At 40.8% G+C, this 21,198-nt stretch overlaps 2 protein-coding genes across 4 annotated transcripts in view; both read right to left on the bottom strand.

Moving 5' to 3' along the window:
* Nucleotides 1-1,950, bottom strand: part of Maml1 (mastermind like transcriptional coactivator 1) — a 32,209-nt gene extending 30,259 nt beyond the window's left edge. Inside the window, exon 1 of the mRNA XM_051180772.1 lies at nucleotides 1,307-1,950. Within this exon, the coding sequence (XP_051036729.1) occupies nucleotides 1,307-1,642 (336 nt within the window). The 5' untranslated portion in view covers nucleotides 1,643-1,950. The remainder of the gene's footprint in view (nucleotides 1-1,306) is intronic.
* Nucleotides 1,951-4,659: 2,709 nt separating this feature from the next.
* The window catches only part of Canx (calnexin), a 1,018,992-nt gene continuing 1,002,453 nt past the window's right edge, over nucleotides 4,660-21,198 (bottom strand). For 2 of the 3 annotated variants that reach the window (XM_051180780.1, XM_051180778.1), the window contains exons 2-15: nucleotides 19,723-19,903; nucleotides 19,063-19,136; nucleotides 18,044-18,102; nucleotides 16,380-16,521; nucleotides 15,757-15,838; nucleotides 14,631-14,823; nucleotides 11,797-11,986; nucleotides 11,022-11,135; nucleotides 10,220-10,376; nucleotides 8,754-8,969; nucleotides 8,088-8,207; nucleotides 6,834-6,957; nucleotides 6,637-6,716; nucleotides 4,660-6,017 (exon numbers count right to left, since the gene is read on the bottom strand). In XM_051180780.1, coding sequence (XP_051036737.1) covers nucleotides 5,964-6,017; nucleotides 6,637-6,716; nucleotides 6,834-6,957; nucleotides 8,088-8,207; nucleotides 8,754-8,969; nucleotides 10,220-10,376; nucleotides 11,022-11,135; nucleotides 11,797-11,986; nucleotides 14,631-14,823; nucleotides 15,757-15,838; nucleotides 16,380-16,521; nucleotides 18,044-18,102; nucleotides 19,063-19,136; nucleotides 19,723-19,896 — 1,779 coding nt within the window. In that variant the 5' untranslated portion in view covers nucleotides 19,897-19,903 and the 3' untranslated portion in view covers nucleotides 4,660-5,963. The remainder of the gene's footprint in view (nucleotides 6,018-6,636; nucleotides 6,717-6,833; nucleotides 6,958-8,087; nucleotides 8,208-8,753; nucleotides 8,970-10,219; nucleotides 10,377-11,021; nucleotides 11,136-11,796; nucleotides 11,987-14,630; nucleotides 14,824-15,756; nucleotides 15,839-16,379; nucleotides 16,522-18,043; nucleotides 18,103-19,062; nucleotides 19,137-19,722; nucleotides 19,904-21,198) is intronic. The other variant, XM_051180779.1, reaches the window with a different exon arrangement.

The raw sequence follows: 21,198 nt of genomic DNA, 5'->3' as shown, positions 1-21,198 counted from the left end.
GGGCTTGTGAAATTCCCTAGCATCCACACTCATTTCTTTGCCTGCCTCTGGGCATGAGCCTCATACTCATCTGATTCCTTCAAGTAACCTGGCAAGAAGCCTAACATACCCTTGGTTCACAGGTGAGAAAAGTGGGGACGAGAAGGCTTGACCAGCTGGGTCAGAACCCAAGTATTCTGTCCGGCAGCAAAGAGAATGAGGGAAAGAATGAAAACAATAATTCTGTGGGGGACATGGAAGGATAGGTTAGGTCAGACTGGTCCCAAAAGCCAACCAAAGACTTAACTTTATCCCCTCAGCAGCAGAAAGGTTTCTCACATTTCAAGGGGAAGGGTGTTAAGTGACTGAAAGTCTAACCAAAAGTTAGGGAGTTTTACAATCACTCAGGGAAGAGTATTATAATGGGCCAGGTGAGAGGCAATAAAGACATGAATTAGAATTATTGAACAATTTAAATAGTAAATTTTTACTTTTAAATTACCCATAATTTTGCAACACTCCCTCCCCCCGCCACACGTTTCCCTTTTATAAATCAGTTTCAGGGAGGCAACACTTCAAACCAATAAATCTCAGGATTAGTTACTAAAAAAACCAAAGGCCACAGCTGAGCAACAACTAACGTCATTTCCCCAGTTCAACAACTATTAATATTATCAGAGATTTTAAACAGGCTTAGTAGCTTAAAATTGGAACTGTCAATAGTATAGAAACAATCTCATGTTCACAAAATTCCAGGGTTCCCTAAAAAAGGAGTACTTTTTATGCAACTCAATAAGCAGACCATACAGTTTACTGAAACTTCCAAAGGCTTTTCAACTTTCCATTCGAAAGCCGTAGGATACTGTCAACTGAAGGGAGACTTATTTCCATATTAAAAGTCCTAACCCTGCCTACAGCTCCGGACCTTAGACGAAGCAAGGATCCAATCAACATTTGCAAACTAAACGAGGCCAGGCCTACTGTGCAAGAACGCCCTACATCGTAGCAACTCCAACGTAGGTCTGTTACAAGTTGAAGTTCTCAACAGTTGGCAATCAAGTTTAGAAGAGCCTATCAGCAACTAAACTTCTCCTGCCTTTCCAGCCTCGACTTCACTCTAAGTCCTCACGGTAACGTTTTCCCAAAATACACCGCAGTGCCACTTCCCGAAGATGACAAGCGCCCAGCTCCCTGCCATGTTAGCCTCCTCCCAAGACCCAGACCCAGAAGCGAGGGCGCCCGGGGAAGTTCTCCGAGGCCCGATCCGCGCCGGGAGAGGCGTTTTCGTGGGGAAAGGGCTGCTGCAGCAGGAGCCTGCCTTACTCACCGTGACCGGGCGGCCGTGCTCCGGGCCGTCGGCTGCGTCTAGGCGCGCGGCCGCTGGGGCCGGGGCGGGGGCCGGAGCGGCTGCCGGGGCCGGGGCGGCGGCGGGCGGCTGCCGGTGCTTGCCGGCGCGCTTGGCCTTGGCCTGGATGCAGCGCTGGTGCAGGGCGAAGGTGTGCTGGCGTTCGAGCTCCAAGCGCTCGGGAGACACGGCCTCGTAGCGGGCCTCACAGGTGCTGTGGTGGCGCCGGCACAGCTCGATGCGCCGGCGGAGGCGCTCCATGACCGCGCTGTGCCGCGGCAGCGCGAAATCCGCCATGGGGCAGGTGGGCAGCACCATGGGCCGCGGGCGGCGCGGGCCGGGCCCGGGCCTCTCGGCGCCGGCTGGCACTTAGGGCTCCTCCGCTTCTGGCGGCCCCGTCCGCCTCACGGCCGCGCCATACCCTGGCGGGCGGTGGAAAGGGTTCGGGCGCGGCGGCGGGTGTTCCTCCGGCCCCGCTCAGCCCGACTCCAGGCCAACACACGCCGCCTGCTTCAGGCCTTGGCCTGTCTCCTGCACTCCTGCCCCATTGTTTTCCGCGCCGCTGCCGCCGCCATCTTAAAATTGTTTTCGGGGCTTTCGGAAGAGGGCGGGGCCTGGGCCGGCGAACCTTGCGTCACTGCTGACGGACAGGAGCTCTGGCCAACCAGATGAAACCTATTGCCGGAGGGCGTGGGGACGAGCGCGTTAGGGATGTTCGGGTATTTAAACTGAACACTCAGGAGAGAAGGGAAGGGAAGCCCCGAGGCGGGCTCAGGGTGGAGAGCAGACTTATGACTGACAGGAGCCTATCCAAAAAGAGCCACGTTTTCTTAACACCGCCCTCTGAAGGCAGGCCCTTCCGGGTTCGCGAGGAACGCGGGGTAAACCTGAGTGTGGTGCAAGCCGCCAGATCCAGATACCCTAGACCGGATGCTGTCTGCCTTTTCAGTCTGCCACACACTATTTCGAAGTCATCCATTACTGACACAATTCCTTACATGCAGCTCCATAGTTGTTTGAGTGACCTAGTAGAGGTTTCCTCATTATAGCTGACAGATCGATCTATTAGGAATCAGTTACTGTCAGCAAAATCTCATTAACTTGGCGGGGGTTTAGGCGCGAAGCAGTCTTCTGCCACACTAGGGGAAGCTAGAGTTACCCAGATCCCCAGGGACTTAAACTTTAAACTGATTGGTACATAAAATTGAATCACTCAAAATCCAACCCAAAGATGCTGAGTTCCAGTGATGCAACTAGCAAGCAAATGGCAAAGGGGAAAAAGCCAGGAAGGGACAAATATATATATTGACGCCCCAACTATCACAGGACATGAGGTTGCTCATTAGAAGACACCACCAGCCACTCAAACATGTTACTCTTTAACCTCATACTAGGGTTCATGAAATTTTTATTTTAAAAATCACAAGGAAAAAAAAAGCTGACAGCCAAATTTTTTTTTATACAAATGCAGTAGAAAAACAGGAATTCTAAGGTTTTGGGTGGAGGAAGTGAGCTACAAGGGTAAATGGAGCCCTGTTTCTTACCAGTACCCAAACATTCCAGTAACAGTCAAGAAGCAAGCAACTTTTTAAAATTTTGTGTGCAGTGGAGGGGTTGAATCCAATGCCAAATGCATACAATGCCAGTACCACTCACTACATACCCAGCCATGAAACTATGTTTTTGAGACATGTGGGTGCCCTAGATTGGCTGCAAATGCATTGTCTAGCTGAGTCTGGTCTTACTGCTTCTGCATCAGGAGTGCTGGGGTTACAGGGCTCACCATTATGACCACTTAGCAGTACAAGGTCATCTTCAAACTCTTAACTAGAAGCACTACATATACTGTAGAGTGTATCAATCAAGACCTTAATACAAAATACCTTGGGCACAACTTTTAATAATAACCTCAAATATGGAGCCTGAGCAAAGATTATTTTCTTTCTTTTTTTCAAGACAAAGTTTCTGTCCTGAACTCACTTTACAGACCGGGCAGGTCTCAAGAGATTTAACTGCCTCTGCCTCCCAAGTTCTGGGGTTAAGGGTGTGTACCACTACACCCAGCACAAAGATTATTTTCTAATAAAAACGTTAAAATAGTTTCCATACAACTTAAAAAGTATTACCAAGAAGGAACAAGTTTAGCTCAGTAATAGCACACTGGTTCAAATACCATCACTGAAAAAAATACTTCCATTTCTGAGCTGCTATCCATTTTACACACTAGAAATGACTGAATGACTACTGGACAGAGGAAGTTAAATACAAGACTGAATCACTCTTTTATAGTAGCCAATGAGAAGCTCAAACCATTATTGAAACAGTAAAACATGTCCAAAGTTATCATGAAGTCCAGTCAAAAGCAGACATTTAACATAGGGCTTTAATGTAACACCATTTAGTAACAATCTGAAAAGTTAAAGAGTATTCTGTGGTCAAGAAAATGGAAGACCACAGCTGAAGGAATGGATATTTTACAACAATGCAGCAAGGAATCCAGCACATAATATCAGAATGTAAGAGCCTTTATTTTTTATTCAGTGCCAGGGAATCAAAGCTATGGCACTTTGCAAATGTTTGACAGCTCTACCTACTGAGCTATAACATCAGCCCTGTAAGCTTTTTGTAAAATGACTGCTGGTCATTCATTAACATGTCAATGAAACCTTGGCGGAGGAAGAGGGACCCAGAAAGAAAATGACCACCACCAATGATATAAATAAATCTGTCATTTTGCAGCCTGGGTGAAATGAAGCAGGCATGAAGCATGTCAATGTGGAATGATTAAACAGACAAACAGATTAAAAACAAAACGCAATCATCCCTATGTTTGCATCATGGAGAAACCTGCAGACATGAATTCATTTCTTGCTAGTAACTGTTTATTTCACTCTACAATTTGGGAACATCCGCTACATAGCCATGTTCACTGTGACCACAAACAGATGGCGATAAAGCACTGAACAGCAAGAAAATCAATTCCACCCTCAAAAGAAATGAACCAGTGTTTAAAAAGACAACAAATAACACAGCCTTCATCCTTTACAAATATATTTCTCTCCCAGTATCTCCCCAATATAAACACTATGGAGTGTTTATATATATTCAGTGCAAGGAACAGTATCATCGGTACAATTGGAACACCTCTAGAGAAAGAATGAAGTTGAAACATCTGTTTCTGAATACATTTCAGTGTGGTGTAATAATGGTATTATTACACTATAGTGATGCGAAAGAGGCTCTTCTAGCACCCATCTGCATTTCACATCAAAAATAAAACAAACCAACTCTAAATTCATTTAAAAAATTCTTCAAGCCACAATAAAAAAAAAAAATTTTGAACAGGACTGCTTTATTATGTGAATTTTAAGACACAACTGTTACATGAACTGCAAATGAAGATTTTAAATATCCTACAAAAGTCAAATAACTCATGCTATGTGTCAATCCTCCCATAAACACTTTTAGTCTATGTTCAATTACAGTCAATTCTGAATTGGCCCACCTCTGCATTAGACTTTCTAAAGTCTACAGAGAGTAAAAGAAATAGACACTAATCAAGTCTGTAATCTATCCTGTAGTTGGACCCTGGAAAAGTATGGGCCTACTTAAAATAAGAAACAGATGTAATCACAGTAAAGCTAACACTATGCAGAGCTTATAATTTTCAGCAACGGACTGCAAGCTGCGCTGTGAAGAAAAATGCATAGCAGAGAAAGCTGGGGACTGAGGAGATCCATGAGCACAGTATCAACACAGTGGGACAAGTGATGAAGTTGTCTACATAGGCACCACCAGCATTCCTTAAAAAGCCGCATGCTCCCAATGATGTGAGCAGTCTGGCCTCCTATGTGGAAAGTACAGTGTGAACTGCTGCATTAAGCCAGCTCCTCTCCTCTGCAAAGCTGTCTGTGAATGGAGCAGTCCTAAGGGCAACAGAACAATGCACTTTATGATCTGACCAACACCAACTGAAAAGTCTCCTTTTAGTTCATTGTGGGTCTAGTCAATACAACTCAAAGGGAACTTTGATATAAATTTGGGCTTCCAACCAATTCCTCTCCTATGTCCTTAGGAGGAATTAAGCAAGGAAGCACACAAAACAAGATTATAACCACAAATGACTGCACTCAACGTGATTACACTTTCAGGGACAGAGACACATGAATGTTTTAATACCAAACTTAAAAAAATTTTATAAAAACTGCAATTCATTCTCCCTAGCATTCCTAATGTTGGTGTTATTTCTGCATGAACAGATTAATATATTAAATTAAGCCAAGATTTTAAACTGGCAAAAAAACTCTACCTAAAAAGGAAAAAAAAAGGGGGGGGGGAGGGGAACCCATAGATTTTTAAAACATCAAAACAAAAACACAAGTTAGTTGTTTCATGTTACATTTCACAACCATTATGTTAAATGTTCTTTTCTACAGAAACAGGGTCCTTTACATTACAACTGCAATTATTTACTGCTAGATGTTTAAAATTACAGACTAGTATTCACTGGAACCTGTAGATGGTGACGTCTTGAGGTTTTCTGAGTTCCCACCTAAGGTATACCAGGCCCTCTCCTAGGACCACACTTGCAAGGGAAGGGGAGGGAGAGGAAATCACAGATCAAGTTCTTAAGATTATTTCACTCTCTTCGTGGCTTTCTGTTTCTTGGTGATCTGTTCAAAATTTCATCCTCCTATTAGATGAAAAGAGAAATGCACCATATAGTTAGCATATTTAAAAACAAAATTCTGCCAAATTTCTGTAACAATTTAAACTAAATAACTCAACTGGGGAAAAATAAGAGGAAAAGTATACTGTTATAGGTAGTGGGATCATCAGTATTCAGTTTTAGTCTTTATTTTACAAAAGCATGTCCTCAAACCTATCAACATACTCATTAATTTGGAAAAGGTTATTTATTTATTTATTGTATAAGTGTTTGCCTGCATGTGTATCTGTGCACCCTGAAGCCAGAAGGGGGCATCGGATTCCCTGGGACTAGAGTTAGACAGTTAAGAGTCACCATCTGAGTGCTGACAAGTGAACCTAGGCGCTCTTAAAAGCATCTACAGCACCACATATAATACAGCAGAGCATGTACCTGTGATACCAGGCAAGAAGATCAGAAGTTCAATATTATTATTTACCAAAGTGTCCAATGTCAGTGTGGGCTATATGAAACTTATCTTAAAAAGTTTAAAATGCAGTGGTATGCAAGAAATACCTTTTGAAGGGACAGTGAAGGGACAGTTTTAAAAACCCACTTAATAAGTACACTTCAATTCAGATGGCTAAAGGTATTAACCCTTTACCTCTGCTGTAGGTTTTCTATCTTCCTCATCTTGACTGCCAGTGCCACCATCTTCTTCAGCATCACTTTTCTGTTTCTCTTCTAAAACATAAAACAATTGAACAGAATTTCACATCTGACTTTGACAACGATTAGAGCATCCTTTAAAAACAATCTTTCCTGTAGCCTGTTTTGTTGATTAGGATTTAGGACACTGACCAAGCTTCTCTTCTCCTTCTTCCTCCTCATCCCCCTTGTTTTTCTCTTCTTCCTTCCCCTCTTCTTCCTTCACATCTGGCTGGGGAGCATCCGTCTTCTTGTACTCCATAGCATTGGACTGTTTCTGAAGTATTACCAAGGGAAAGAACCACATTTAGGTTACCACAATTACCCCTCAACTCCTGAAGGAGTGTGGGCAAAATATATCCAAGGTTGTATACAGGGTACTGGGCAGATATGCAGACATGTAAAAGATATAATCCTCACCTTTTTTTTTTTTTTTATAAATTTCTGGGAGGGAAAGTGAGAGGGAAGCAAGAGAAGAACCAAAATAGAATAAAACAGTAAAACAGGAGTACAGGCCTAGTTTGTCAAGCTGACTCAGATACAGATACTCCAAACAGTGGTAAGGGTAAGGCTGGAAACAGACCCTTGAATCTGACAAAGTGCCATATATACAAATCAAACCCTAAGTTAGGAAACAGAATGCAACAAGGTCTGAATAAGAAAAACACTGAGGCTGTAACACCTACATGCCTAGTTTTGAAAAGTATTGTTTTTAGAGAAATAGGGAGAAATAGATGAGTTAAAGATCAAATTACAAACTTAAGAATAAAATAACATCAGGAGAAAAACTGACTTGTGCCCAGACAGTTAATCTTATATCTAACTTTTTCTCTAAAAGGCTCCCACCAAATATTAAGATGAGAAATAGAGTGGAATAACAAATAAGGAACTCTAAATCCTGTCATCATCTAGGCACAATGGGCCACTGAGAAACCATGACTAAAGTTTTAAGTCAATGCAATCCATGAGGGGGGACCTGGGCAAGGAGGTAGTTGCCAGAACTGCCCAGTATCCCTGCACCCTCTCCCAGGTTTGTCCACATGTCCTGATTGTGCAGAACAAAATGCTCACTCCATTAGTGGGATGCTACTTCAAACTGAATGCTGTGTTTGTCGCACTCAAGTGTTGGCATTACTTCTAAATAAAGGTTTCTATTTTACTTTTCTACTGCTGTTTAAGGTGGGTCTCTGTGAGTTTAAGATCATCCTGGTCTATAAGAGCTAGTTCCAGGACAGCCTCCAAAGCCACAGAGAAAGCCTGTCTCAAAAAACAAAAAAGTCAACGCAAACTATGACCAAGTATTTCAAACTAATACTAAAGAAAATCTCAGTCAATACATTATTAGTTATTTTTAATTAACATCAACAGAGCTCTTTCTAAAAGCAGCTCTAAAGAGACATTTCCTACCTTTCCAGAGCAGCAGAAGAGGATCACAAGGAACACTGGCAAAGCTACAGTCAGAATGTAGACAACCCAGAGCCACGGACGCTCTTCAGCTGCTTCCAGCATCTGCCCCACTACACCTGGCTGAAAAACAAAACAATTCAGAGAAATGGCTTCTGCCACCAATACATGACAGATGGACTGTTCCATGATTACTCAAGACATGGTGCAACTTAGGTTCCTTATTTTTCAAAAAAGGAGTCAAACTAAGATACACATAAGAAAAATAGGAAAAGAGCACCAATTTTCCTACTCTTACTATTATGAGGTCTCACCTTCATAAGTGCAGCAAAAGGTAGCTTGGAATAACCACAAAAAAAGCCCTTATTCAGGAAATAGAGATGAAGAATGTAATGTCTTCATCTCAGCTCTCTGGTCCCAGAGCTCAGCTACATCATTAGTCATTTGAAAATTATATACCAGGGGTAAACTAAGATTCAGCATTTTTAGTGCATTAAAACATACTTAAACGGTAAGCACACACACCATGCACATTCATATAGGACTCCAAAGCCAGAATATGAGACTACTAGAATCAGGTCTAAACACTAAAAAGCTGCTTTACACAAAGCAATCATTCCCCCACTCCCAAAAGCAGGCATAAATGCACAGTAATGAACAATCACTAACCTCAGCAGCCCCATCAGCAGCTTTCTTCAGGCCCCACCCATCATTGGCCCAATCGTCAACTACTCTTCGGTCACCGCTAATGATAAAGTTGTCAAAAAAAATGTCGGAAGTCATTGACCAGAGTTCCAAACCAATAGCACTGAAAGGAGTCATCTTAAAAGGTTCTAGGTCTTCAAAGAAATCTGGATTTGGTATTTTCCTTGGTTTCCAGACTCCCTAGTTTTGGGGGTGGGGGAGTAGGAAAAGAAGTTGCAAAATATCATTTCAGATAATAATAAAAAAGAAAACCTGTAATACTCATTTTGTATGATCAAGAGATAAGCATTAATTTTGTCAAATTTAAACTAATAACAGAATAAATGCTAATGATGTTTTTATACTCTGATTTCTGGATTTCACCTAATTCAATTTCCAATCTCCAGGATCTTGTTCTGAACCAACACCTAGCTCTGTGCAGGCCACTCTGCCCTTATCAAGTGTTGATGGAATGTAGTCACTACAGACATTTCCCAGTGGTGATTTAAAATAAAATGTACAGTCTTCACCTGTAATTTAGCTCTAAAGCTTAACTAAAAAAGCACTGATTATAAACATCCTAATACATATGTAATGATGGTTTTAGCCACAATGACTCTCAAACAGTGATGGGCTACGGATGTGGGTCAGAGGTAAAGTGCTAGCCTAACATGCATGAGAAGCTGGATTCAGTCTCAATATTAATCCTCAACAAAACAATCCACTAAGTGGCTGCCAACAGAATAATTGTCAAATGTCAATTTGGTTTGGTTTTGTTAAACAAGGTTTCATATAGCCTAGGATAGACTTAAACTACTCCTGATTCTAGCTGAAGTTGACCTTCAATTACTGGTCCTCATGCTTATAACCAAGTGTTAGAATTTCAACCACTTCATGTACACCTGTCTTTTGGCAGATGAAGACTAATGGGACCAAGCAATGAATCGACTTGACATGGCAAGATCCAACTCCCATCACAGTTCACATATGACCAATCTAACCCCTTAGGCTCCTGTGGCCAAAGCTCCCCTGATACTTGACAACAGGGTATATAAGTTCTACTCTTTGTTTTGTTTTTTTTGAGACAGTGTTTCTCTGTATTGCTTTAGAGCCTCTCATGGAACTAGCTCTGTAGACCAGGCTGGCCTTGGACTCAGAGATCCTCCCTCCTGCCTGTCTCCCCCAAGTGCTGGAACTAAACGCATGTGCCACCAATGCCCGGCTTCTAATCCTATTTTTAAACAAAGGTCACATATCAATTATGAACACTTTTCTCTCCTGGGTTTAGGTTTTATATTTAGCCTACTATTCAAATGTCTGAACTTTACTTTCTCTTCTTGATTCAAAAGCTTGAATACAGTCATCAAACCTGCTGGCTTCACTATTGACCAAACTTCTATCCAAATAAAAACAGATCAATGAAAACAACTAAACCATCAGGAGGCACAAACCTGGTAGTTAGGATTGTCAATCATGGGAGGCTTCCATTTCCCTTTATAATTGGGGTTGTCAATCATAGGTCGCTGCCAGACACCACAACCAGGGGCTGACTCACATTTAGGGTTGGCAATCTGAGGAGCCTCCCATTCTCCATCCATATCCTCATCCCTGTGGAGGTAGGTATAACCAAGTTATAAGCAAATAGCCAGTCCTATGCTCTTAAGATGCTGATGAAGCTGTATCAGCAACGCAATACAAAACAGTATCTCAATTCTCATTCCTAATAGCAATGATCTTTCATAAAAGATCAATGTTGTTTTTACATAATGAAATTTAGTACTTTGTAGAGCTCTCCACTTAAACTTGGGCATTTGGCTATACTTACTGCTTTTTTTTTTTTTTTTGAGATAGCCCTAGCTGTCCAGGAATTTTTTTTGTAGACTAGGCTGGCCTCGAACTCAGAGGCCTCTGCCTGCCTTTGAGTGCTAAGATTAAAGGAGTGCACAAACATGCCTGGGTTTTTTGTTTTTTGGTGTGTGTGTGCGCACACATGCGCACACTCACTGCTTTTATTTACTTACTTACTTTGGTTTTTTACAAGGCAGCAACAGGCTTCTCTGTATAACAGCCAACCCTGTCTATCCTGTCATTCACTTCATAGGCCAGGCAGGCCTCAAATCTCAAGTGAGATCTACCCGCCTCTGCCTCCCAAGTGCTGTGATCAAGGGTTTGCATCACCATGCCCAGAGATATACTGCTTTTAATTTAAAAATAAAAGAACAGGTAACTCTAAAAGCAAACTCGAACTCTCACCAATCCTCTGGCTTGTCAGCATCGGGGTCTGGGATATACTCAGGCTCATCATCTAACCAGCCTTCAGGTTTTGTGGCCTCTTCATCTGGAATCTTAGCAGGGGCATCTTCATCCCTTAAACAGAAAACACCAGCTATGACAACACTGGCCAGAGAGTCAGTCAATGTAGTCTCTTAGAAAACTGAATTGATTCATCCTAGAAAATATTTGTAAGTCATTTATGTAGGCCTATTGTCTAGAACAAGAAACTCAAATGAAAATAGCAGCCAAGGATCAAGAAGACAATTTCTTGGCAACACAGCACATATTTAGTATGCTGGAGGCCCTAGCACTGTAACTCATTAAACACCAGTAGTAAAGAAGCACTAGTATGGCTGCAACAAGAGAGTCTCACAAGCCAACTCTGTCAGCACAAATAAACCACAACAGTTTTAGCATCCTACAGTTTATAAATTGGAGAGGAATAATTTATATGATCACAATTGGGTTCTTTTCCACAGTAATTGGTACTTTTCTCCTGTAAAACAGACTAGATAAGCCCTCCTTTTCTTGTAATTGGGACCCAAGGTCTTATTCATGTAGCCCACACTGGCTTCACACAATCTTTCTGCTTTAACCTCTTGAATGCTCGGATTATAGGCATGTGCCAATATGTCTAGAGTATATCACAGATTATTTAAACAATCAGATCTCATTCAATCAACATTTTGGTGTTTAAGCTATGTGGAATACACAAAATATTTGCTAATACTCAATGATGGATCCCCAAGATTACCAATCATCTGGTTTGGAAGCATCGGGATCTGGTATTTTGGGTCTTTCATCCCAATCCTCAGGCTTCTGGTCTTCTGGGTCCTCAATTTCACGGGAAGGGTTTACAGCAGGAGTCATGTCATTTAGCAGATTTCCACTGTTCACAACAGTCTGGTCAACTAATATTTCAAAACTATTGTCTGGATTCAAGACTGAAAAGATGTTAAATGCAATTAAAATTATTGACTTAACCATTCATTCCAAAATTCCCATCAATCCAAACCAACATATCATGCCTTCTAGAGAAAGAACCAGTGAGTCGTCATGAACAAAGAGCTCAAGGTACTAGGGTCAGAAGGCCTAGTACTTAAGAGTTGGGGGCCCCAATGCCATTCACTTGGGATCCTAGCCTAGAAATTATAAATAAATGATAAATTTTAACAAGGTATTTCTTCTCCAACCTGGAGATCACCCTAGGGTCTTGTACACAATAGACAAGAGCTATTAAAGTTATTATTAAACTATGTAATATTATTATTATTATTTAATTATTAAAATAGTTAAAGAAGCTAGATTAATAGTTCAGTGATTAAAAGCAGTGAACCCTGGTCCACTGACTGCTCTTCCAGGGTTCACACCCCCAACATCTACCTATCTTCTCACAACTTCAGTAGCAAAAGGTATAACAACATTTTCTGGCTTCTATGGGCACCAAGCACCATATCATATATAGACATAACAAGACAAACAAACAAAAAAAAAACACCCATAACACATATATAATAGGGCTGGAGAGATGGCTTAGGGGTTAAGAGCAGTGACTGCTCTTCCAGAGGTCCTGAGTTCAATTCCCAGCAACCACATGGTGGCCCACAACTATCTGCAATGCGTTCTGGTGCCCTCTTCTGGCCTGCAGTCTCTATATACATAATAAAAATAAATCTTAAAAAAAAAAAACACATATATAATAATTAAAAATAAGGGACTGGGGAGATTGCTCAGTGTTCAACAACACTGGTTGTTCTTCCAAAGGACCCAGGTTCAGGTCCTGACATCCAGATGGCAGCTCACAACCATTCTATCTTCAGTTCCAGGAGAGCCAACACCCTCTTATGGCCTCTGAGGGCACTGCATGCACAGGATGCACATATACACACAGGCAAAAAAAGCAGCCATACACATATTTAAAGAAAAAAAAGTTAAAATTTATGCTACCAGGCCAGATGTGATAATGCATTCCTCTAATACCAGCACTTGCTAGGCAATTGAGGTTTGAGGCTAGAATAGGTCATGTGGCAAGACCCTGTCTCAAGAACAGTAATAAAAACTTGCTGATGGGCATGGTGGCATACTGTGATCTTAGCACCTAGGTGATAGAAACAGTCATCAGCCATTCTCATATACACAGGGAGTTTAAGGCCAGTCTGAGCAACAAAAAAAGGGCAGGTGTAATAGCACACACCTTTAATCCCAGCACTCAGGAGGCAGAGACAGGTGGATCTCTGTGAGTTTTGAGGCCAAGCTGGTCTACATAATGAGTTCCCAGACAGACAGAACTAAACAGTGAGACTTTGTCTCAAAACAACCACAATGAATGAATGAGTTGATGAAATGGTGTAATAGCATAAAAAAGGCTTGCCACACAATCCCAATGCTCTGAGTTAGATCCCAATAACCTCTGATCTCCACACAAAACACTGACAGGGTCTGGAGACATGGCTCAGTGGTTAACAGCAGTACATGCTCTTCCCTGATGTCTTTAATTCCAGCTTTAGGGGATCAATACACGCTTCTGGAATGCCAGCACCAGATATGCAAGTGGTGGACATATATGCAGGCATAACACCCACACACATAAAACAGTAAGTCTTCACTTATATAAACACAGAAAAACACCAAAAGTCTGTTTAAACTAATTTAACAGTTTAACACATATTTATGCACTGGCCAGCAGTCAGATATGGCTTATAGTTTTCTGTCTATACCACATGCCCTGCCCTATGGTACTTTTGAAGTACACTACCTGCAAAAAGTTTTCTTTTAAAAATTTCTCAGAATGCTGGGTGGGTGGCACAAGTATTTAATCCAAGTACTTGGGAGGCAGAGGCAGAAGGATTTCTGAATTTCAGGACAGCTAGGGATACACAAGGAAACTGTCTCTAAAAACAAAAAAGGCTTTTCTTCTCAGATTATGAAAACATCATTAATTGGTTGATGTAGTGAACAAATTAAAACTCTTACTGCTAAATAAAGGAACAGAAGACAATCTGCTCTACAACTTAAAGGCAACACACTATATATTAAAAAGCTCACCTATGGGTATTAAATATTGAAAAAATAGTATTTCATTATTTTTTAACAATCTAGGAAGTTCTGACGTTTCTAGTAGTCCTAGTGCAATTTCAATTGTAACTGAAAATTTCCCATACTCTGGCTAGCACCCCTGCAAGGGTCTCTCTAAAACTGACCTCACTTTTTTCCTTCTCAGCACACTGGCCTAGACCCTTAGCACAGCCTTTCATATTCCCGGTATTAGCACATGTTTTCTTTCTGCAATAAACCTGTGATCATGGAAATTATTATTTTACAAACATGGCATCGAGGCCCTCTCAGTTATCATACGTTTTCTCCTCTCCATCAAATTGTTCTTTGAGCCCATATCAGTTGTTTCCTGGTGAGGTGGGAGCTGTTATCCCCTTTCATTGGAAGGTAATACATAGGGTGTTTTCCAAAGATTCTTTATGAAGAAAAGGCTTTTACTTGTAAGTATAAGAATCTTTTAAGTCTGCAAACTTAACATTAACCAGATGGTAACTATGCAATGTCTTATAACCCAAAACAGCTGGTTTTTCTTACCTAATGTGTAAAGATGAGTTTTCTTGTCAGTAAAATAGGTCTTCAGATCTGCATCTGGCCTCTTAGCATGCTTTTCCTCATATACACCTGTCTTGGGGTTTTTATGGCGAAAGATGAAGTGCAGTTTGTAGTCTTCTCCACACTTATCTGGACCAAACATAATAGTATAGGGAGTCTTGTCGTGGAATTGATCCTTAAGAGACAAAAATGGAGTGCCTTAAGTAACTCTAGTCAAAGAATTCCAAAAGCAAACTTTGAAAAATATATTAATAGTTCCTCATAAAACTCCATACAAGGTGCTAAAGAGATGGCTCAGAGTACTTGTTTCTCTTCCAGAGGACTCAGGTTCAGTCAGCACCTACATAGCAGCACACAACTGTTTGTAATCCAGCTCAAGTGATCTGACACCTTCATACAGACACAAATGAGGGCAAAACACCAATGCCCAGAAAAATAAATAAAAAACAAAACAAAACAAACCTCCAGGGCTGGAGAGGTGGCTAGGCTGATGACAACAACAGAAGGGGAGGAGAGGAAGAAGACCCAACCTCAATACAAATTAACCTATTAGTTTTAAAGAGAACCTCATGGTTTTATAGAACTTATTCAAATACCAATTAAAAATAACTAGCAATCACCAGATATATTAAAATAATTAATAAAAAAGTCACATGCATATAAACTTCTTTCAGAAATGAGAAATAAACTTAAGAAAACAGAAAATTGCCAACACATGCCTTTAATCCCCACACTTGTGAGGAAGAGGCAGGTGGATCTCTGGGAGTTCAAGGCCTCCCTTGTCTACACAGCAAGTTCCAGGCCTGCCAGGAATACACAGTGAGATCCTGTGTTATAAAACAAACAAACAAACACGCAAACAAAATTTAAAATTCCCATTAAGAAATCAGAGATAAAAATACAGTTAAGCTCCAACAGCCACCATTCAAGGCAAAACCCGTGGTTCTACAGCAGATTAGCCTTTATTTTCATAGGTCTTGCAAACTTTTTCTTAAACGATGGAGATTGAAGCCAGGGCCCTGTGAATGGCAGGCATGTGTTCTATCACCAAGCTATACTCCAAGCTCTAAGATCCTTGAAACAAATTTTACATAGACAGAGTACCTACCAAGTTGAGTTCTGAGGTCTTGGAAAGCAGCTTCACATAGGCACCCCCACATTCTATTCCATTCTGAAAGTTAACCTCATACCTAGTTTCAGAAAGAATAAATAATAAATAAATAGACAAGACAGATAAGAGCCCATGGCATTTTGAATAATTATATTTCCTAACTGATTGGTCACGTTTCATCACAGGCTGTATCCCATCCTATACTGCTCTCACGTAGCCACTCAAGCTACAAGCAAAATTAATCATTAATGCAAAATCCAGACATTTGTTTGCTATCAATAGGGTAAACAACCAGACTATTTTTAAGTAACTTTCTAAGCAGTTAAAAATAGGTGCATGCCTTTAACCCCAGCACTTGGGAGACAGAGGCAGGCAAATCTCTGTGAGTTAAAGGCCCCTGGTCTACAGAACGAGTTTTAAGACAGCTAGGGCTGTTACAGAGAAACCCTGTTTCAAAAAAACCAAAATAAATAAAAAATAAAACAAACCACACAACATGTTCTAATTCACACAAATTTCCAACTGTAAACATCTCCTGGATTTTTCAGTGTATGTTAAGTTTCATATAATCAATTGAGATTACCTTTTCTAGAAAACTATCAAGAAGGCACGGAACTTACTGAACAATAAGAGGCTTGGTATCAAACAGGAAGGGCTTGTTCAGTTTAGCAGAGATGGCATGATGCTTGGCCCGAGACATCAGTACAAGTCCTTTATCACCTGGCAGCTTTGTGTCCTTCATTTCATCTACCTCCCACTTTCCTACAAGACAATACAAAAAGGCTCTCCACTGTTATCCATACCATTTAAGGTCTTTTAAATGGTAATAAACTAAATTCCAGGTTGTCTAAGTATCATAGTATCAATGTTTATTTACCTGTAAGCTGAATTACTGTGGAGTGCATGTATATCTGTCAAATGGTAGGGCATGTTTTGGAAATAATTGTAGTCTATTCATTATACCTAAAAAGAATCTTCCATTTCTACCATGGTTATTAAGTAGGTCTATTTGTATCACTTATAAAGCCATATACAAAGATGGTATAATGCCTAAGGAAAAAAATCTGAAAATACTTCATTTTTAAACTATTTTTTCAGCAGGTAAGGTGGCACAAACCAAGTACTCCCAGTACTTGGGAGGCAGAAAGATCTCAAGTTTTAGGCTAGCCTGGTCTACAGGGCAAGTTCCAGGACACCAAGGGCACACAGAGAAATCCTATCTCAAAAAAAAAAAAAAAGTATGGCGGTTCCTCAAGAAAATGAGAATCAGTCTACCATAGGACCTGGCAATTTTCCTCTTAGGCATATACCCAAATGATCCACATCCGTGCAAAAAAAGACATGTGTTCAATTATGTTCGTAGCATCATTATTTGTAATAGCAAGAACCTGGAAACAACCTAGATGCCCCTCGACTAAAGAATGGATAAAGAAGATGGAAAAAAATCAAAACACAAAAAAAATCTCAGCTGTGCATGATGGCACAAGCCTTTAATCGATACACTTGTGAGGCAGAGGTAAACCTATGAATTTGAGGTTCAAGGTTCAAGGCAAGCCAAGGATAGTGAGACCCTGTTGCACAAAATCTCAACAACCTGAACCAGGAGGACACCAACAGACATGCTAATTCAAAAGAGGGAATCTCATGGGGCCTCAACCTTAAACAAAGAACTACATGCTGAGAATTTTAGAAACAGTCTTCCCTAGAAAGAGCCCCCAAACTGGTTACCAGGTGGTCATTCCTGAAATCATATACATGCAAACAACCTTCTATGCAATGTGGGAAGGTTGTATTTATATATTTAGGGGGGGAATGTATAATTAAAAAAAATAGTGGTCATGAATTTGAAAGGGAGCAGTGGGGTGCACAGGAAGGATTGGAGGGAGGAAAGAAAAGAGGGGAAACAATGTAATTGTACAAGATATTGTTTTCATTTCTGTTTGTGTATGTAAATATCCATGGAGGCTAGAAGAGGGTGTCTCATCTCTAGAGTTTGAGTGCTGGGAACCAAACTTGGGTCTGGAAAAGCAACACATGCTCCTGGCTGCTGAATCATCACTCTAGTCCCAAACATCTCTGAACTAGTCTTAAGGTCACAACCTAGAGAATAAACCCCAGTATGAGCATGTGGGCAGCACAGGTTGAAATCAGTAGGCTTTCCAGATCTGGAAGGAGTCAAGGGACAGGTGGGCAAGTTTATGATTAACACATTATTTGCACGTATTCTCCAAAATTAAAAAAGATGCCATTTTGGTATCATATTGTGTCGAGAATGTATTCTCACCATCATATTTGGCAATTTCATCATCAGTGTCATCTTTTTTGGCTTTAGATAAAATCCACCTGTAATTAAGACAAACCCCACAGTTAAATTCAAGTGATGTAAATGCTGCTTCAAGCAGCATCTCTTTCATCCATCTAGCCTACAGAACAAGGTTCAAGAGAACAAAAAATTCCCAAAAGAATGAAATATAGGGTGGAGAGAGGAATGAAAGCAACAAGAGGCAAAGTCCCAAGACAACTTTTACGTACAACACTGGAGATGTATCACTGGGAATGCCTGTTAAAACAATATCCCAGGGGCCTATTTTTTATTTATTCATTTTAAATTTTACATCACAACTTTAATCCCAGAACTCAGAAGGCAGAGGCAGGCAGATTTTTGTGAGTTCCAGGGCTACACAGAGTAAACCCTATCTTGAAAAACAAAAAACAAAAATAACAAAAAAATTAAATCCTGACCAGTTTCCCCATCTCCTCTCCTTCCACCCACTCCTCCCTTTCCACTCAGAAAAGGGCAGGCCTCCTATGGATATGAACAAAACATGGTATATCAAAGCTGCAATAAGACTAAGGACTTCCTCTTGTTTTAAGGCTGGGCAAGGCAACCCAGTATGAGGAGTAGAGTCCCAAAAGCCAGCAAACAGGTTAGAGATAACCCTGGCTCCACTGTTAGAGGAGTCCCACAAGAAGATCAAGCCATACAACTGTCACATATACCCTCCCATACACCCTCCCTGTCTGTTAGTTAAGTCTGTTAAGTCCCTATGAGTCCAGGTAACTTGATTCTATGGCTTTTCTGGTAATGTCCTTGACTCCTCTGGCTCCTACAATCCTTCCTCCCTCTCTTCAGCAAGATTCATAAGGGGCCATTTTTTAAGGCTGTAGCTCTCAGCAGGGCACTTGCCTTCCATATATGACACCAAGTTCAACCCCAATACTGCTTAAAAAGGAGTCAGAACTGTCCCGCTATTCTTTTATAAGATATTCACCTTTCAACTTTTATCTTCAGGAAATACTTACCCCGATAGAGACCCTCTGTCAAAGGAGTCAGCAAAATAAACGTCCCCTGTTGGAACTGGAGCTTTGTAGGTAACCTGTGTTAATATAAAAGTATAATTAAGAAGTAAAATTTTAAGTGGGGCAGTGGTGGTGCATGACTAGCACTCAGGAGTTGGAGGCCAGCCTGGTCTACAGAGCAAGTTCCAGGACAGCCAAGGCTATGAAGAAAAACCCTGTCTTGAAACACAAACTAAAAACATAAAATGTTAGCCAAGCTGTGACACAAGCTTATAACCTCAGCCCTTCAGAAGGAATCAGAAGCCCAGGTACAAAGACTCTGTTATTGGGAGTAGAGTGGCATTAACTAACATTCCTTAGAATTTACTCTCTTGGTTTGATTTCAGTTGTCATAGCTGTCCCTGAATTCAATCCACATGTAACCAAAGGCTGCTAGAAGGCTTTGCTTTGCTTTTGAAAACATTGGAAGGGGACTTCGTGAGGATCTAATTTGGAGCCTTACATATGCTAGGCAAGCACTCTATCACTGAAATATATATTCCTAGACTGTGACTTCATATTTTTTGATTTTTAAACCAAGAGATAAAACAGTCAGGAGGCAGAGGCCAACCTGGTCTACCAGGTCTTGAAAAGCCAAAAGGAAAAATAGTATCAACTTCAAACCTTTGGAGATGGAGGAGTACTGGAATCTGATTTCGATTTCGAATCTTCTACCTCTTCAATAACATCATCAAGATCATCTTCAATATCAATCATGTCATCATCATGTCCATCATGAGCCTGAACAGCTATAGTTCCAAGGACCAGCAGCAAACACAGTAACCACTTCCCTTCCATGATCTACCTGCAAAAAGAGTAGAATGTAAGATGTGCTATGTCCCATTTTAAATCCCATAAAACCTCTGCCTGCTCCTTATTTAAAATCAAAGAACTAAAAGAAATACTGTACTTCAATCCACACAAAAGGAAAAATGAGCTGGGTGTGGTGGTGCACACCTTTAATTTCAGCAGTTGAGAGGCAGAATGTGAGGACATCATGTTCTACAAAGTAAATTCCAGGACAACTGTTACACAGAGAAACCCTGTCTTGGAAAAAAAAAAAAGGGGGGGGGGGTTGGAGGTGGAGGGTGTTGAGCCCTAGGAGATGAAAGGGTTTCCCTAAAACCAGTTAATTAAAACCAACACTCAAGGATATCTAGTTAGATACCAATATAATCTAGGTGTTCTGGTACATACTTACACTAGCATTCGGATGGCTATGGCAGGAAAACCCTAAATTCAAGGTCAGCCCGAACCACACAAAACCCTGTCTCTTTCTCTCATACACACTGTCAAACAATACATAGACCAAGGGCGTTCAATTAATAAGTTTTCATTACACACACTTATTTACTATGCACCTTCTTCCTGAGAGCTGTCAAAAAACAACTTTCAGGAGTCTTTCCTTCTACCACCTGAGTCTAGGGATCTAACTTAGTTATCAGGCTTGCAGGCAAGACCTTTACCCACAAGCCATCTCTCCTTAACTCCTGATCTGTTTCACAATGTCCAAAATCTTTCACATCTAAATTACAGTATCTTCTGATTAAAACATTAAAATGCAATGACAGAAGCAATAGTTCGATTCACATTTAAAGACTTACTATTAGCATTTGCTGCTGCTGTTCAGTTCTTAAGTGTAGACACATTTTGAAATTAGTGTTCTAAGCTTCCAGAACAAAAGCATTAAGCAGAGTACAAGTTACTTCCTTCAATCTCTCCTCTTCTAAGCACTTAGGTCTCTGTATTAAACTAGGCTGTCATGGGTATTAGGTAGGTTGCCCTCTTTTTAAGGATCACAGTTCTATTAACATAAAAGCTAAGTGAGCTATTAAGAGCAAAGTAAGCTAGAAACAGATTGGAGAAACAAGTGGCTGACCTACTACGAGCATAAATATGTCTTTGACAGGGTACAATTTTTTCTTTCCCACGTGGTCACCAAGTCAACCCTTACCTTTCCCTCTCTGTTACCAATAACAATACTTAATGACATCCTGTCTCTCCATGGCTTCAATTACTGTCTCTGAAAAAGCCACCCTACTCTCAGATGAAATTCTTTACCCCAAAACCCTGTCATGGAAGTCTGTATCTGCAGATACC

This window comes from Phodopus roborovskii, unplaced genomic scaffold (genome assembly GCF_943737965.1).
Source record: "Phodopus roborovskii unplaced genomic scaffold, PHOROB, whole genome shotgun sequence".
NCBI classification, from domain to species: domain Eukaryota; kingdom Metazoa; phylum Chordata; class Mammalia; order Rodentia; family Cricetidae; genus Phodopus; species Phodopus roborovskii.
This window is presented reverse-complemented; position numbering and strand designations above follow the sequence as displayed.